The sequence below is a fragment of the Pelobates fuscus genome, chromosome 9, assembly GCF_036172605.1.
Source record: "Pelobates fuscus isolate aPelFus1 chromosome 9, aPelFus1.pri, whole genome shotgun sequence".
Taxonomy (NCBI): Eukaryota; Metazoa; Chordata; class Amphibia; order Anura; family Pelobatidae; genus Pelobates; species Pelobates fuscus.
Window position 1 is genome coordinate 63,314,343 of NC_086325.1, and position 17,187 is coordinate 63,331,529.

Here is a 17,187-nt window from a genome sequence, read left to right on the forward strand (position 1 = left end):
ACATACAATTAAAAAACGTTGTATTTTAATTATAAGCTATTGATACTGGCTTTTTTCCCATTATATAATTTCTTAATTTTTTGCCACAAACACTGAGCAGATAGACTATTAAAAAAAAAAAAAAAAAAACATTTAGCAATAGTCAAACCATCTTTGCACAACTGTATTATTTTACAAAAAAAAGTGTTAATTGTATTCATTTCATTGGTCTTTTATATGAAGACTTACTTGAAATTTCACAGAATATGTGTATATTACATCCAGATCACCAGTAAGTTTTTGAGGAATTTCCATTGGAGGACCATCACAATTTAAATTATTTTTGGTATGCTTGTAGCTAATACAAGAAAAACAACCACAGTAAACACGTGTACATAAAGAGTATGGTGATCAAGTTTGTATTGCAATCAAGATTTTACAAACAAATTGGACATAAATTGAAAGAAAATAAATTATATTTAATTTTCCAGACAATATATTAAATATTTCCAAATCTGTATCAAACATAGAAAACACTTATAATGTATTTAGCAAAATTTCATTTTTAGCAGCATCCATGCCATCCTAACTATAGTAATCATTGACGCAGTTAGGATGGCATGGAACATCCTAACATTTTGGTGTTAACATGGTTATATCCCTGCTCACACCAGGAAGACCCAGGTATCAACTGATATTTGGTCTTCCGTCGGCTAGTTGGCGCTATATTTAGGGATACCAGACTGACAAATGAGCTGTATGCAGAGACTAACATGTGCACTGCATACTGTCAGGAGGGAGGACAGTCTGTCTGATGTGCCCCTTGGTCTCTAACTCCAGCCAATAGAGCACGAAAAAATAGCCTACTCCCACAATAACACACACAACACACACACACACACACACACAAACACAAACAAACACACCCTCCCAAGCCCCCCTCCCCCCATACCTGTGGCCCAGGTCCTGGTAACAACGTCATCATTATTTCAACAGATTGGAAGAGGGAAAAATAATCAAAAACATAACTACCTTTTGGGCTCAAGTCTTGCTGAAACCAATCTTGCTCCTTCCCAATTTTCTCCATTCCCACTGTGATAGGTAATGATTATATCAACATGATTGAAGAGGTAGAATGTGTTCTTTTTGCTAAATTGGTTCTAGGATATAAAACATTATGATATGAATCGGCAAAATAAATAAATAAACATGTTTACTGCTGAACCATTTGTCTTTCCTTACTGCAGCTTTCATTGCTTAATAAAAGTTGAGTGCCTATTGAATATACAATAGTGTTTGCAGGACTCTGTGGAGATGGTATTTAAATAGTAGCTTAAATATGTATTTCACAAAGTGGCAATATTCTGCATAAAATGTATCAGCTAATTGTATCTTTTCTTCCCATATTGTGGTAAGAAGAATATAAAATAGCTGAGTAAATGATCTAGTAAAGGTTCTATTGATTAAATAAACCAATACACTATAAGGTAAAATATAGTAGGTAGGAAAAATAAAATATCCCACTGTAGTAGAAATTCAAGGTGCTGAGTTAATTAGATCGTGTAGTCGACAGATTTCTTTAAAATATATGGGATTTTATTCACATCAATAAACTGTCTAAAACTTACACACTTGATATAAAAAACAACAATTAAATTCCCAATGTGAAGAGCAGTTGCTAACAAGTCTACAGTCTGAGGGTCCAAAAGATGTAAATCACTCTCTCACCGGCCGGATGAAATAGAGTATAGACTTCCTCGTGCTGTATGAGAACTTGCTGCCAGCCGCGTGCGTTCCACTGCGGCTCCGGATGCGTTCCAGCCTGCTCTCCTGGAAATTAGTGCAGCCTTACGCGTTTCGTGATCATAAGATCACTTCATCAGAGGATGGCAATCTCGGTTCTCCCTTCTGTTATATACTGTCTGGTCTCATTACACAGTTAGAATATTACCCTTCATCTCCTAATAGGTTACTAAAAAATCGAAATTCTACTACATAAATTTTCACTCTTCATCTTCAAAATATACAAATGCAAATTGCACTTTAACATGATGTCCACAATTGGATAATAATGATTAAATGAATAATATCATCATATTAAAAAAGAGGAAACATTTGCTAAACTATTATATACTATCTAATCTCATTGTACAGATCAAGTATTAACCCTTTATCTCCTAGTATATTACTATTGGAAACGAAATGCTACTATATGAACTTCACTTTGCATCTTCAAAGTATAAAGGTAGATACAACTTAAGCATAATTAATTTAATTTAAACTATGAAAGGATAAGTAAATACTGTCATTTCATTTTAAAAGAGAAAACTTTTGCTTCATAATACATTTTGCACACATGGCATTAATATAAAACTACATTAGTACTTTTTAAAAACAGGGAACCATAAAATGTAATTAAATATAAATAAGTCATATTTCTTTTAAATTGTATTGTATAATATTTAAACTCCATAATCAACTTTATCATTCTATCATTGGATATCTTATTCTCCTTGGAGGAATTTTCTAAAAAACCATAACATTTTTCGTTAATGTTCTAACACGTAAAAAAATCGTCATATTAAAAAACTTGGTAATAGCCATACAAACTGGGTTCTTGTGTTCCCAATCCACAATAGGTTCCCTATCAATTATCGTATTCTTTCATATATATTATTAACTCAGAATTTATCTTCTTATATAAAAAAAAAAGAGAGGGTTTTAAATAGGAGGGAGGAGTATACTAAATGAATGCATTCAATTCGAAATCTATGTTTAAACCTAATGGTTCAAGACTATTGAGTTTGAAAATCCATTGTGCTTCAATTTTATCCAGAGCTTTCTCTGGGTCTCCTCCTCTCCAATGTACATTCACTTTTGCGATGGCTTGAAAAATTAGACCTGTTGGATTATTGGAGTGGTGGATAGAAAAATGCCTCGAGAGTAGGGATCGACCGATATTGATTTTTTAGAGCCGATACCGATACCGATATTCTGTGAACTTTCAGGCCGATAGCCGATATAATTTGCCGATATTCTGTACATTTACCATTTTGGAAAATAAAAACTATTTCTAAAGGTAAATGCACAAAATATACATGCCACGTGTAGTGGATGCAGTGTGTTTAGACAGGGGAGCTGTGTATGTTTGTGTAGTGTGTGTGTGTGTGTGTAGGGGATGCAGTGTTTGTTTAGTGTGTGTGTAGGGGATGCAGTGTGTGTTGTGGATGCAGTGTGTGTTTGTGTAGTGTGTGGGTAGTGTGCATAAAGTGAATGCAGTGTGTGTGTGTAAAGTGAATGCTGTATATACTAAATGCAAAGTGTGTGTGTTTGTGTAGTGGGTGTATATAAGGAATGCAGAGTTTGTGTATTTGTGTAGTGTGTGTATGGTGAATGTAGTGTGTTTATATAATTCAGAGTGTGTGTGTTTGTTTAGTGTATGTATATAATGCAGAGTGCGTGTGTAGTGTGCATTATATAAACACTACACAAACACACACTGAATTGTATAAACACACTACACAAACTGAATTATATAAACACACTACACAAACACACTGTGTATATAATGCAGTGTTTATATAATGCAGCGTGTTTGTGTAGTGTTTATATAATGCAGTGTGTTTGTATAGTGTGTGTATAATGCAGTGTGTTTGTATAGTGTGTGTATAATGCAGTGTGTTTGTATAGTGTGTGTATAATGCAGTGTGTTTGTATAGCGTGTGTATAATGCAGTGTTTGTATAGTGTGTGTATAATGCAGTGTGTTTGTATAGTGTGTGTATATATAATGCAGTGTGTTTGTATAGTGTGTGTATATATAATGCAGTGTGTGTATGTATAGTGTGTGCGTATATAATGTATAGTGTGTGTATATAATGCAGTGTGTGTATATAATGCAGTGTGTGTTTGTATAGTGTGTGTATATACAAACACACTGCATTATATACACACACACAATACAAACACACTGCATTATATACACACACACACTATACAAACACACTGCATTATATACACACACACACTATACAAACACTGAATTATATACACAGTGTGTTTGTGTAGTGTATAATAATAGAGTGTATGTGTGTGAGGGGGCATTTTTTATTATTATTTTTTTATATTAAATTAATATTTTTTTATATGTTTAATTAATTTTTTTTTTTGTCCCCCCTCCCTGTTTTTTGCCTTGCCAGGGAGGGGGGTCCAGTCAGTGGCATTGGCTTAGGCTGCTGGGGGGGGGGAGCGGGCAGCAAGCGTTTACTCACCTCCCAGCAGCTCCTCCAGCTCCCCAGTGTAAATCTCGCGAGACCCGCGGCCGTCAGAGCTGGCCGCGGGTCTCGCGAGATTTACACTGGGGAGCTGGAGGAGTTGCTGGGAGGTGAGTAAACGCTTGCTGCCCGCCCCCCCAGGACCGCCGGGCTTGTAATGAGCCTGGCGGTCCTGGGAGGTATTATCGGCAATATCGGTATCCCTATTGGCCGATACCGATATTGCCGAAAATACCGAATATCGGCCGATTATATCGGTAAAACCGATAATCGGTCGATCCCTACTCGAGAGATTATGAGAGACTATGAGAAAGAAACTACAAGGTTATTAAGTGATCAGAATACATATCTACCCCTCACAGAGAACCCTCAAAAACAATTTATGGCAGAATTCCTCGAACTAACTGATGAAGGAAGAGAGAGAGGAATTTTGAACAAAAGAGAATATGACTTTATACGTTGCAAACATCCAAGGACGGCAGTTTTTTTATCTCCTGCCAAAAATCCATAAAAGTCTTGCCAATCCTCCTAGGAGACCCATCATCTCAGGAATTAATTCACTCACAGCAAATTTGTCACAATATGTGGACCAGTTTCTACAACCGATGGTGATCCAATTACAATCGTATCTGAGAGACACAACACAAATAATCAATGTTCTCTCAACTATCAAATGGAAAAAGGAGTATTTCCTAGTTACTGCAGATGTGGCATCTTTATACACAGTGATTGAACATCTTCAAGGTTCCGAATCCATACAACATTCTTTTGCCAAGTATTCAGAATTAAAAAAACAATCAGATCAGTTTTCTTGTACAGTGCATCGCTTTTATTTTAAGTCATAATTCATTTTGGGCACAGCAGAAGTTTTATCTCCAGATAGAAGGCACCGCCATGGGAACCAGGTTTGCGCCGAGTTATGCTAATCTTTTTATGGGAAAATGGGAAGAGGAATTTATTTGGAATAGTTCCCCATTCAGCGCAAACCTGGTCCTGTGGCGGCGCTATATAGATGATTGTATTTTTATCTGGGAAGGAAGTCTTATCCTCACTTGAAGATTTTAAGAAACATTTCCATTTTAATCCATACAATTTAAAATTTATTTTTACACATTCTCAAACCTCAGTGGAATTTTTGGACTTAGAGATATACATAAAAGAAGAGATGCTTTTTACTAAAACTTTTAACAAATCCGTCGATTGCAACAGTTTTATCCCTTCAGACAGCCATCACAAAAGGACGTGGCTTTATAATATCCCGTATGGACAATTTAGACGTATTAGGCGTAACTGTACTGAATTGGATATCTGTAAGGACCAAATGGAGAAGATGAAAACGCAATTTATGAAGAAAGGATATAAAGAAGAGAGATTGATTAGGGCTATGGAGAAGGCCCTTAACCTGCCAAGACAAGAAACCCTAGAAAGGAGAAAAGAACCATGTAAATTGAATATGGAGCCCCCGGCATTTATAACTCAGTTTAGTAATCAATCAAGCAGGAAAAGTGAAAAACATTCTGAATAAACATTGGAAGGTTTTAAAGGGGGACAACATATTAAGCACAATATTGGAAGAGAAACCCAGAGTGATTTACTCACGTGCACCAAATCTTAAAACAATGCTAGCCCCAACACTAAAAGAAGTAACACAACAGAATGGCAATTCGGAAGACATGGGTTTCCACAAATGTGGTAAATGTTTGGGATGTAGAAACAACCCAACCCAAGCATCAATAATCAAACAATTTCAAAATATGAAAGGGGATGAGGATTTTAAAATTAGAACAAATTTGAATTGCAATTCCAGTGGGGTTATCTACCTTTTGATATGTCCATGTGGAAGACACTATGTAGGACGAACTAAAAGAAAGTTTAAAATAAGGCTAGGGGAACACATCCGTAACATTAAGAAGGGATTAAGTACTCATAATCTCTTGAGGCATTTTTCTATCCACCACTCCAATAATCCAACAGGTCTAATTTTTCAAGCCATCGCAAAAGTGAATGTACATTGGAGAGGAGGAGACCCAGAGAAAGCTCTGGATAAAATTGAAGCACAATGGATTTTCAAACTCAATAGTCTTGAACCATTAGGTTTAAACATAGATTTCAAATTGAATGCATTCATTTAGTATACTCCTCGCTCCTATTTAAAACCCTCTCTTTTTTTTTTATATAAGAAGATAAATTCTGAGTTAATAATATATATGAAAGAATACGATAATTGATAGGGAACCTATTGTGGATTGGGAACACAAGAACCCAGTTTGTATGGCTATTACCAAGTTTTTTAATATGACGATTTTTTTACGTGTTAGAACATTAACGAAAAATGTTATGGTTTTTTAGAAAATTCCTCCAAGGAGAATAAGATATCCAATGATAGAATGATAAAGTTGATTATGGAGTTTAAATATTATACAATACAATTTAAAAGAAATATGACTTATTTATATTTAATTAAATTTTATGGTTCACTGTTTTTAAAAAGTACTAATGTAGTTTTATATTAATGCCATGTGTGCAAAATGTATTATGAAGCAAAAGTTCTCTTTTAAAATGAAATGACAGTATTTACTTATCCTTTCATAGTTTAAATTAATTATGCTTAAGTTGTATCTACCTTTATACTTTGAAGATGCAAAGTGAAGTTCATATAGTAGCATTTCGTTTCCAATAGTAATATACTAGGAGATAAAGGGTTAATACTTGATCTGTACAATGAGATTAGATAGTATATAATAGTTTAGCAAATGTTTCCTCTTTTTTAATATAATGTTTTTAATATGATGATATTATTCATTTAATCATTATTATCCAATTGTGGACATCATGTTAAAGTGCAATTTGCATTTGTATATTTTGAAGATGAAGAGTGAAAATTTATGTAGTAGAATTTCGATTTTTTAGTAACCTATTAGGAGATGAAGGGTAATATTCTAACTGTGTAATGAGACCAGACAGTATATAACAGAAGGGAGAACCGAGATTGCCATCCTCTGATGAAGTGATCTTATGATCACGAAACGCGTAAGGCGGCACTCTGCACTAATTTCCAGGAGAGCAGGTTGGAACGCATCCGGAGCCGCAGTGGAACGCACGCGGCTGGCAGCAAGTTCTCATACAGCACGAGGAAGTCTATACTCGATTTCATCCGGCCAGTGAGAGAGTGATTTACATCTTTTGGACCCTCAGACTGTAGACTTGTTAGCAACTGCTCTTCACATTGGGAATTTAATTGTTGTTTTCTATATCAAGTATGTAAGTTTTAGACAGTTTATTGATGTGAATAAAATCCCATATAATTTAAAGAAATCTGTCAACTACACGATATAATTAACCCAGCACCTTGAATTTCTACTACAGTGGGGTATTTTATTTTTCTTACCTACTATATTTTACCTTATAGTGTATTGGTTTATTTAATCAATAGAACCTTTACTAGATCATTTACTCGGCTATTTTATATTCTTCTTACCACAATATGGGAAGAAAAGATACAATTAGCTGATACATTTTATGCAGAATATTGCCACTTTGTGAAATACATATTTAAGCTACCGTTAAATACCATCTCCACAGAGTCCTGCAAACACTATTGTATATTCAATAGGCACTCAACTTTTATTTATGTTTAACCGCAGGTGGCGGTTATTTCTTGAAGTGACATAGTGGTTAGGGTATCCATACCAAGTCTCAGCATTTAACTGTGGTAGTTAGTCACCAGTGTTAACTGGGGCTTATCTACTACTTCATTGCTTAATAAACTCACAGTTAAAAGAGACCCTGTAGGCACCATAACCTTCTTTAATGCTCTACAATTTCCCTATTACCATTTTTTTCCAGTTAACATTGGCTATCAGAATATCCTTGATATGTTAATAAAGCCAGTAGTTTTATGCTAATAACAAGAATTGACATATTCCCTCTAAAGATTTAGCTTTTGATTTGGAAACAAAAAAAGATTAAAAACTACTAAACACTGGTTACATCATCAATGAAAAAGAAACCCCATATAATGGAAAGTTTCCACGTACATTTAGAATACAAGAATCTCTGATTCTTCCATCTTCTGCAATAGCACAACCAATAGGGAAGCCAGGCCTGCAGTACTTTTGCCCAACCTCCACGTCATAACACCAAGTCACTGGCATATTGTCTATGATCCTGAAAACGAGAAATAAATACATATATCTACGTTAAAAAGAATGCCACTCAATTATTTTAGAAGGACAGTTTTCTCAGAGAATAGGCAGAGTTTACATTTCTCCCTAGGGACATCTCCATTGGCAACTGCTGTACAGTGTGCAGCACTGACGTGGAGCGTCTCCACGCTGTGCTTGGAGACACTGATCAGGATGGCGTCTTTTCATGCCTACCAAAAGATGCACTAGCATAGATGACTCATGGGACCCATATTTTAAGATTACACAGCAACTTGGCTGAAAAGAGACTTGCGTCCATCAAGTTCAGCCTTCCTCACATATGTTTTTGCTGTTGATCCAAAAGAAGGCAAAAAACCTAGTCTGTAGCGCTTCCAATTTTGCAACAAACTAGGAAAAAATTCCTGCTTAACCCCAAAATAGCAGTCAGTTATCTCCTTGAATCAAGCAGCTATTACCACACTAATTAGACATTATATCCCTGTATGTTATGTGTTTGCAAGTATTTATCTAATTGCTGTTTAAACATTTGCATGGACTCTGATAAAACCACCTTTTCAGGCAGAGAATTCAACATCCTTATAGTGCTTACTGTGTTTAAAAAAAAAAAAAAAAAAAAATATTGTCCCCGTTTATGAATTGATTTACAGATCATGGTTTGTATTGGCCCCGAATATATTTGTAGAATGTTATCATATCCCCCTCTGAGGCGACATTTTTTCCAAACTAAAAAGAGATTTACATTTATTAACCTTTCTTTGTAACTAAAATGCTCCATTCCTTTTATCAATTTTGTAGCTCGTCTCTGCACTTTTTCTAGTGCCATGATATATCCTTCTTTAGAACAGGTGCCCAAAATTGCACAGCATATTCAAGGTGTGGTCTTACCAGCGATTTAAAAAGAGGCAAAATTATATTTTCATCCAGAGAATTTATGCCCCTATTTAAACATGACAAAACCTTACTGGCCTTAGCAACAGCAGATTGACATTGCATATTGTTGCCTAATTTGTTGTCTATAACAATTCCCAAATCCTTCTTGTGTGTGGTTATCCCTAATTCACTACCATTTAGATGTATTTTTCATTGCATTTCTAACAATTTTAGCCTCAAGGAAATGTAGATTAAAGGGACATGTTAAGAGCATAACAATTACAACTCACTGTAGTGGTTATCATTCAAAGTGTTTTTAGGAGCCATGTCCATTGCTCACAATCTACCACTGCCGTTCAAGCTTGAGCGGTTAATGCAGAAATTTACTTCTGTATTTGCCAATCTACAGGTTTAAGACTTCGGTGCCAGAGGAGCCTGAGCTTTTGTTAGTCTGCCTAAACCGTATAACAAACCGTGGGAGAGCCCAGCTAGAACATGAGCTGTAATTGCTATGGTGCTGAGACTGCCCATTTAATGCACACAGACAAATCTCACCAATGTTGTTGATAGTTAAGCTCAATTCCCTTTTTCATGAATTCAAGAGCTGCTATTTTGTCTTTGGTTGTGTATGTCTTGGTACAAACTTTTGCACATGTTTCTGGTTTCTTGAATGTAAACTGCAAAATAAGAAAGTGAAGTTAGATTTTTTTTTATTATTTCCATAAAAATAAGTCTCATTTTGATGACAAAGTAACACATTCTTCAGAGCTGAAAACTACATATGTGGCAAGTCTAACCCTTTTCCTTTTCCAAACGAGGTAACTCATTAACTCACAAACAAAATGATCATGTAATAACTGAATTAAGTTCTTTTTTATAATAGTCAATAAAACCATTAGTTCTTCAATAAACACCAAACTGAAGGCAGTTGAGCAATACCAGCACTAAGGTTGCATGAAAGAACGAGTAGTGTACAAGCTCCGCCTCACCCAGTTTCCCATAAAATAATAAGTAATCAAGTTTTATAACCTTATATGGGGATGATTCAATTCTTTCTCCAAATAACACTTGTCCAAGGTTCTCGGAAGCCCATTCTTCATGTTCATCTTTGCAGAAATCAAAGCTGTAGTAGAAAAAAAAGACTATCATAAAAAAAAACCGAACACATTTTATTCAATTACAATTTACTAAATACGCCGATGCACAAACAGAGTCGTTATTGAAAGTAAAAATTATATCAAGACAAAGGATATGCCATATTTTTTCTAACTGTCCAACTTCTGAATGAAAACCAAACATAACAGTAGTACACATTTATTTTTCTATTTTATGCATCCCTGCACTCCATATACCAATCAAGAATTAATCAGTATAGAAAATAAAAGAGTACAAGCAATTTGTTTTACAGTATTTGCACTTAGTCTACTACAAGGCATAAACCACTAATCCATGTTCTCAATTGTAGAAGCATGAAATTAACAAAGAAATATACCAATGTAAGAAGTCAACCATTTGCCAACAGTTTGACTACTAACCTGGGGTCCACCAGGCTGGGAAGCTCTATTCACTAAAGTGGAGGGCCCCATGTAATTTGTAAAACCGACATCTTTAAAGGGATACTCCAGGCACCCAGACCACTTCTGCCCATTGGAGTGGTCTGGGTGCCAACTCCCACTTACCGTTAACCCTGCAAGTGTAACTATTGCAGTTTTCAGAAACTATATTTACATTGCAGGGTTAAGTCCTCCTATAGTGGCTGTCTACTAGACAGCCACTAGAGGGATTACAGAACACGAAAAGTGTTTTAAAACAACGCTGGACGTCTTCACGCTATGTGAGGACCTCCAGCGTCGAGGAAATGCCCATAGGAAATTATTCAATGCGTGTGCAATATTCATTGCCGCGCATGCGCATTAGGTCTCCACCGCCGGCTGACGATGGGGGAAAAACGTGGCGGAGCCTGAACCAGCGCCGAGGGACATCGGCACTGGACTCCGGTAAGTTACTGAAGGGGTTCTAACCCCTTCAGCGACTTGGGATGAGGGTTGGGATGGAGAGGGGTACTAGAGGGTCCTGCAGTATATGTTTTCCTGGCACTGGAGAATCCTTTTAAAGAAGAGATTCTTTTCATACTTGTAGATATGCACTTGGCCCACCTCACACAGATACTTCCTTACATTGTTAAAATAACTTGTTGCTTCTGCATCAAAAAGAAACCAGTCGAACAACATAGCACTTTAAACATCTTTAAAGGACCACTATAGTGCCAGGAAAACACTTGTTTTCCTGGCACTATAGTGCCCTGATTGTGCCCCCACCCTCATGGCCCTCCTCCCGCTGGGCTCTGGAGAGAGGAAAGGGGTTAAACATATTGGGCAAGAACATAAATACAACAATGGAATTCACAATCATTATACACAATCATTATACATTGCAATTTAAACAGCAGTTCACACCTAGTGATAGTTATTAAACCGGTTTGACTCTGGAAAAAAAAAAACAATGAGGAAGTAATGTAATTATTAGTCTTATATAGTGGAAAAGAGACGTGTGTCCATTAAGTTTTTCTTCTTAAAACGGGAGAGAGTACACATTTTCAGTGGTATCAGTGAAGAAATGTATGGATCCATTCACCACACACATATAAGAACTAAAAAAAATGATCTTCCAATTTCATGGCTTTCATTTAAAACCTTGAGTGCACTATAGGAATCTAGTCAGGGAAATAACCTGAATAGGAACAACTTTGTGGAAAGCTTGCTGCTCTAGACAGACAAAAAAAAAAAAAACACAGAGAACCCAAAGTTATATACCTGTTAACCTCTCCAAAGCAAGACATGACCGATACACAGCTCTACGTCACCATGCCAAAACAAAATTAGGAAATAAAAATGAGAATTTATTTACTGTAACTACCCCTCATACTATCCTCCAGTGAGCATCCGGTCTGTGTGTGGTGTGGTAATAACAAAAATTGTGGTGTGCAAATTATATAAACTGAAAACCAATACCACTTTTTACAACTTAAAAACAAAAATCCACAAGACAAAACACTGAGTGTGCTGTATGTTATATATTGAGCAAGCGAAAAGCCAAGTATGGATTCAGGCACAAAGAGGGAGAAGTTATGTGCTACAGAGGCATGCTCAAGTGTGGTGGAATCTCGGTAAAAATAAATTTAGTAGGCCGAGATTACCACGTGGCATGTGTACGTGCATATGCTGACGTATCGATCAGTTGGTTGCACGAGGCAAGATACGATCAGTAGTGTACGGAGCATGTGCAAGAATACAGGATATAGTATTCCCCTCCTCCATTGTGCTGGACAGGCCATGCGGTCAAGCAGGAAGTTAATTCTTATTTGTATTGATTGGTCAAGAGAATGTGCGGGTGGAGCTTAATATGGGAGGAGTTATGTGCCTATATAAGGAGCCTGCACTATTGTCCAGGGCTCAGAACTTGCTGTATTTTGGTGACATTAGTCCCTCTGAGTCCCGATCGGTGATCCAATAAAGAATCTCTTCCTTCCTGAAGAAACCTGTGTCCATCTCTCTGTGCTTGGCTTCCGTCAGTTTCTCCGGTATCACAAGAAGAGCAGAACTGAGAGTCCTAAAGTGCAGGTATTCCACCTTTTTCCAAGAAGAGGCTGATCAGTAGCCATAAACAGGGTTAAACACATTTACTTCTCAACTATGTTAAAAGCTTACCTAAAAATAACATAGTTCCAAATAAAACTCTGAAGGAGCATAATTCCTTCGATACACCTTATGATCATTAAGATTTGCCGCTATAAGTCTGGAGTCCTCAGGATTTGGTTCTATCACTCCATGTAACTCAAATTCAGCTTTCAAAGCAGTACCTGTCCCTCTTGTAGAGCTGCTTACTTTTGAGAGGGACAGGTGATACTGTTGGCCTATCACTGCTGTCCAAATATGGGAGTAATTGATCATGCTAATGCAAAAGTGTAAGTTTCACAGTGGAATTGTGTCAAGAAAGGTCATTTGTGGGTGTCAAGGGTACTCCCTATTTTAGCCAAACAGGACCAAAACACAGAGCCTGGGATGGCACCCATATCATATCTATAACACCATGTAGTGGCCATCGTGCTAAAGCTGTAACTTTGAAGATTTTTCTTAAAATACCTTTGAGCAATTACGGTAATTTGATTGAAATTGTATTAGCTTAGTGAACTGAAAAGAAATTGAGATCTAATATACTAAGAGAAATTCGTTTTACAGCAAAACCAAAAGATAAAATGTATCGTAGTTATACAAGTTAAAAATGATTACTTACGCATCATACTCATACGGAAGAACAGATTCCACAGAATCCAAACGGTTGACAAACAGTTTAATCTGTGACTAGAAATTGAGAAATAAAATAGGTTAGCATAAAAAAAAAGGATTTTTTGTGATCTGCATGTGTATTAAAGTATTCTACACCTCAAAGACTTTAAAGAATACCAGTGACATACCTCCCAAGAGTTATGAACCTATTGTTTTGTTTGCAGAAAAAAAAAAATATATTAATCTAGAAAACAATTTTGCACATTTTAGCAAATACTTGAGAGAATTGAGTCCAAGTATAGTATAGCTAACCCTACTAAAAAGTCACTGTAAGCATCATAATAACCTATGAGTACGGCATAGGTTAAATACTATTTATTGCTGCAGTTATAAGACTGCCCCTTGAACATCAAAGGATGTTAGTGGACAAGACCCATCAAGCTTGTGTACTGTCAAAAGACTATCTCCCTCCCTGAGCTGTGTGCATGAGGTGTTGGTAGCCAAGGGCGGCACTGCACACGGCTGCTTTCACATAACTAAATGTTCTTATTTTAGGTGAGCGTAAATTGGGTAGAAAGGGCATGGTGCCTTAACCCCTTAAGGACCAAACTTCTGGAATAAAAGGGAATCATGACATGTCACACACGTCATGTGTCCTTAAGGGGTTAAATAAACACACTTGAAGTTGAAATGTCTTGTGCAAATTCACTATGCTGACCTCACCGAGAGGCAGAAACACTTAGAGGACCACTATAGGCACCCAGACCACTTCAGCTAAGTCCCTCTAGTTTTGAACCCTGCAGCTGAAAACAGCAGTTTCAGAGAAACTGCTATGTTTTACTGAGGGTTAATCCAGCCTCTAGTGGCTGTCTCACTGACAGCCGCTAGAGGCGCTTCCACGATTCTCACTGTGACACTGGACGTCCATAGGAAAGCATTAAGTAATGCTTTTATATGGGCTGTTTGAATGCATGCGCGGCTCTTGCCGCGTATGCCTATTCGGATCTGACGTCGGCAGGGGGTGGAGAGTTCCCCAGCACAGAGGGAGCCCGGCGCTGGAGAAAGGTAAGTGGCTGAAGGGGTGAGGGGGGGGGGGGGGGGGGGGACCTAATGACCCTATAGTGACAGGAAAACTAGTTTGTTTCTTGGCACTATAGTGCTCCTTTAAACATCTTGCATGAAACTGCTGGTTCCATAACTTGGAGATGAGGTTTAATTATTCCTACAATTCAGGAAGCAGAACAGAGTTGAACACATAACATGCTACTTTAAAATTAAAGTTGTACTTTTTAAGCAATAAATTGTTATTTATATAAACGTAGCTCTCTTTCTCTTATGCATAATAAAACAGATTCATAATTTGAATATTAAACATTAAAATGTGATTTGTGGGGTTATTAGATTATAGAATATCAAAAAACAAAGTTGTGCTGCTGCAAAGTGAGTTGGAATATATTCTATGCCATAGTCACCATATACTGTACAAAATAAAGGACTGACAATTGAATTATTTTTACAGGGTACATTTAAAAAAATATAAGCACACATGTGCTTTTATTCGTGTATAATCAAAATGCACAGCACATATTTCTTGCATATACATTTATTTTTTTTATTTTTTTACTAGATTACTTATATATTACCAAAAAAAAAAGTGAGGGAGGTGATTTGGGGCCCTTGTGTGCCCCTAAAAGTGGAGTGTCTACATCTGCTTGGACGTATTATTAGTATTTTTGGCATTTATATAGCTCCAACGTATTCCGCATCGCTTTACAATATTAGAAAAAGAGAGACATTTAACAAAAAATTAGACAACTACAGAATGTTATGGGGACAATAGGTTGAGGAGAAACCTGCTCAAAGGAGCTTACAGTCTAGAGGAGGTGGGGTATAAAAACACAATAGGAAGGGCATGGAGATGGATAGCAACCAAACAACAAGCTTGGAAAGTAGCAGAACTGGAAGGTGAGAGTAGAGTGTCCCTTTAAGAGAGAGCAACAGACAGTAAACTGTAAAACTTTCCAATAAACCCTGCACCTCACATGAGCCCTTGGAAATGTCCCTTTTCTCATTAAGGAGGGTTTGACACAATACATCTAGTTACTAGTGATGGCTTTTAATACAAAAATAAAAAAAAATACATATTTTTTCCGAGGTATGTGCAATACGGAAGTACATGGCACACAAGGCGTTAAAGGGCTCACCTAGTACCAGGAAGTATGACTTTGGCCCCAGCTGGCGGTGCCGGTTACCATACCTGCCTGAAACCTGTGCTCCCCCCATTATTCAGGAGCCATGTCCTCCTGTGTCTCAGTGCAGGTAAAAACCCACCAATGGGTCTCCTCTATTGGGGTCTCCTCCGCCCAGCCTTACCTTGCAGTTGTCAGTCTCCGAGTTTTCCTCGCAGAAACTTACAGGAGCCAAGCCTGGGAGATAAAACCCGGCAGAGCGCTCTAAGCACAGTAATGTAAATATAAACAGAGACAGGCACAGGCGGCCATTGGCTAAGGGATTAGCTTCCATAACGCTCCACGTTCGAGAATGGAATCCTTGACAGATAGACACATACACAGACTCTCAGGATCACGTGACAACAGCTACCAGATGACGCCGACTCGCTGCTATGGGCTTGGAGCATAGCCTGCGCAGCGACGTCTCGGCGTAGGGTGCACGTTCATAGTTGTCCCCCAGGAAAGTGGACGGCATTTTGGTTCCGGTGTCGCGCAGCATTGGATTTCTTTGCGTGTCTGTAACGCACACGATAGTCAGAGCTGATCTAGCCAACAGTTAGTAAGTGACCCTGTTATCATCTGCATGATCCTCTGGCTAAATACAGACCAATACATCGCCAGAACTGCTGATCACTTCCTCTCATTATAGGATCCCAAGATTCTGATACATACGCACAGTTAAAGGGACACCCCGAGTCCCTAAATCACTTTAGTTTGCTGAAATTCTTTGTGTGAAGAGCGTGCACTATTTTATTTCTTTTAATTTAAAAAAAATTGTAGATTTCAATAGAAATTGGCACTTTCATAAGTTAACTTCTTCTCATCCTCCGCAATATCGGTCTACAAGATATTGCTCTCTACTGGTGCTCCTCCTACTGATACCGGAGTAACTGACGGAAGCCAAGCACAGAGAGATGGACACAGGTTTCTTCAGGAAGGAAGAGATTCTTTATTCGGTTCACCGATCGGGACTCAGAGGAACTAATGTCACCAAAATACAACAAGTTCTTCCATCATTCTCTCTATATTTTTCGTAATGGTTATTCCTAAGCAGTCAAACTTCTGAGGTGCCCATGTAAATGCATAGAGATTACTAATTTCCTCTCTTGATTTTTTGTCTAATTCAGTACTCATCACAACTGTTTTTTCGTTGTTAAATTTATAATTTGCTAGTTGGCTATACCGTCTAACTTCCTCCATCAAATGCTTCAGGGATCTAATTGGCTCAGTGATTGTCAAAAGGATATCGTCCGCATAAAGACTAATTTTTAGTTCTTTTTCTCCTATTCTATATCCCTTTATATCTGCGTTGTTTCTAATATTTTCCGCTAGGGGTTGTATTGAGAGGATATATAATAGAGGTGAGAGCGGACACCCTTGTC

The 17,187-nt window shown here is 37.3% G+C and overlaps 1 protein-coding gene across 1 annotated transcript in view; it reads right to left on the bottom strand.

Moving 5' to 3' along the window:
- The window catches only part of LOC134572798 (transmembrane 9 superfamily member 2-like), a 51,724-nt gene extending 35,487 nt beyond the window's left edge, over window positions 1-16,237 (bottom strand). The window contains exons 1-7 of the mRNA XM_063432001.1: window positions 15,948-16,237; window positions 13,582-13,649; window positions 10,318-10,411; window positions 9,844-9,965; window positions 8,290-8,419; window positions 1,012-1,139; window positions 229-337 (exon numbers count right to left, since the gene is read on the bottom strand). Of these exons, the coding sequence (XP_063288071.1) occupies window positions 229-337; window positions 1,012-1,139; window positions 8,290-8,419; window positions 9,844-9,965; window positions 10,318-10,411; window positions 13,582-13,649; window positions 15,948-16,097 (801 nt within the window). The 5' untranslated portion in view covers window positions 16,098-16,237. The remainder of the gene's footprint in view (window positions 1-228; window positions 338-1,011; window positions 1,140-8,289; window positions 8,420-9,843; window positions 9,966-10,317; window positions 10,412-13,581; window positions 13,650-15,947) is intronic.
- Between the last annotated feature and the right edge of the window lie 950 nt (window positions 16,238-17,187).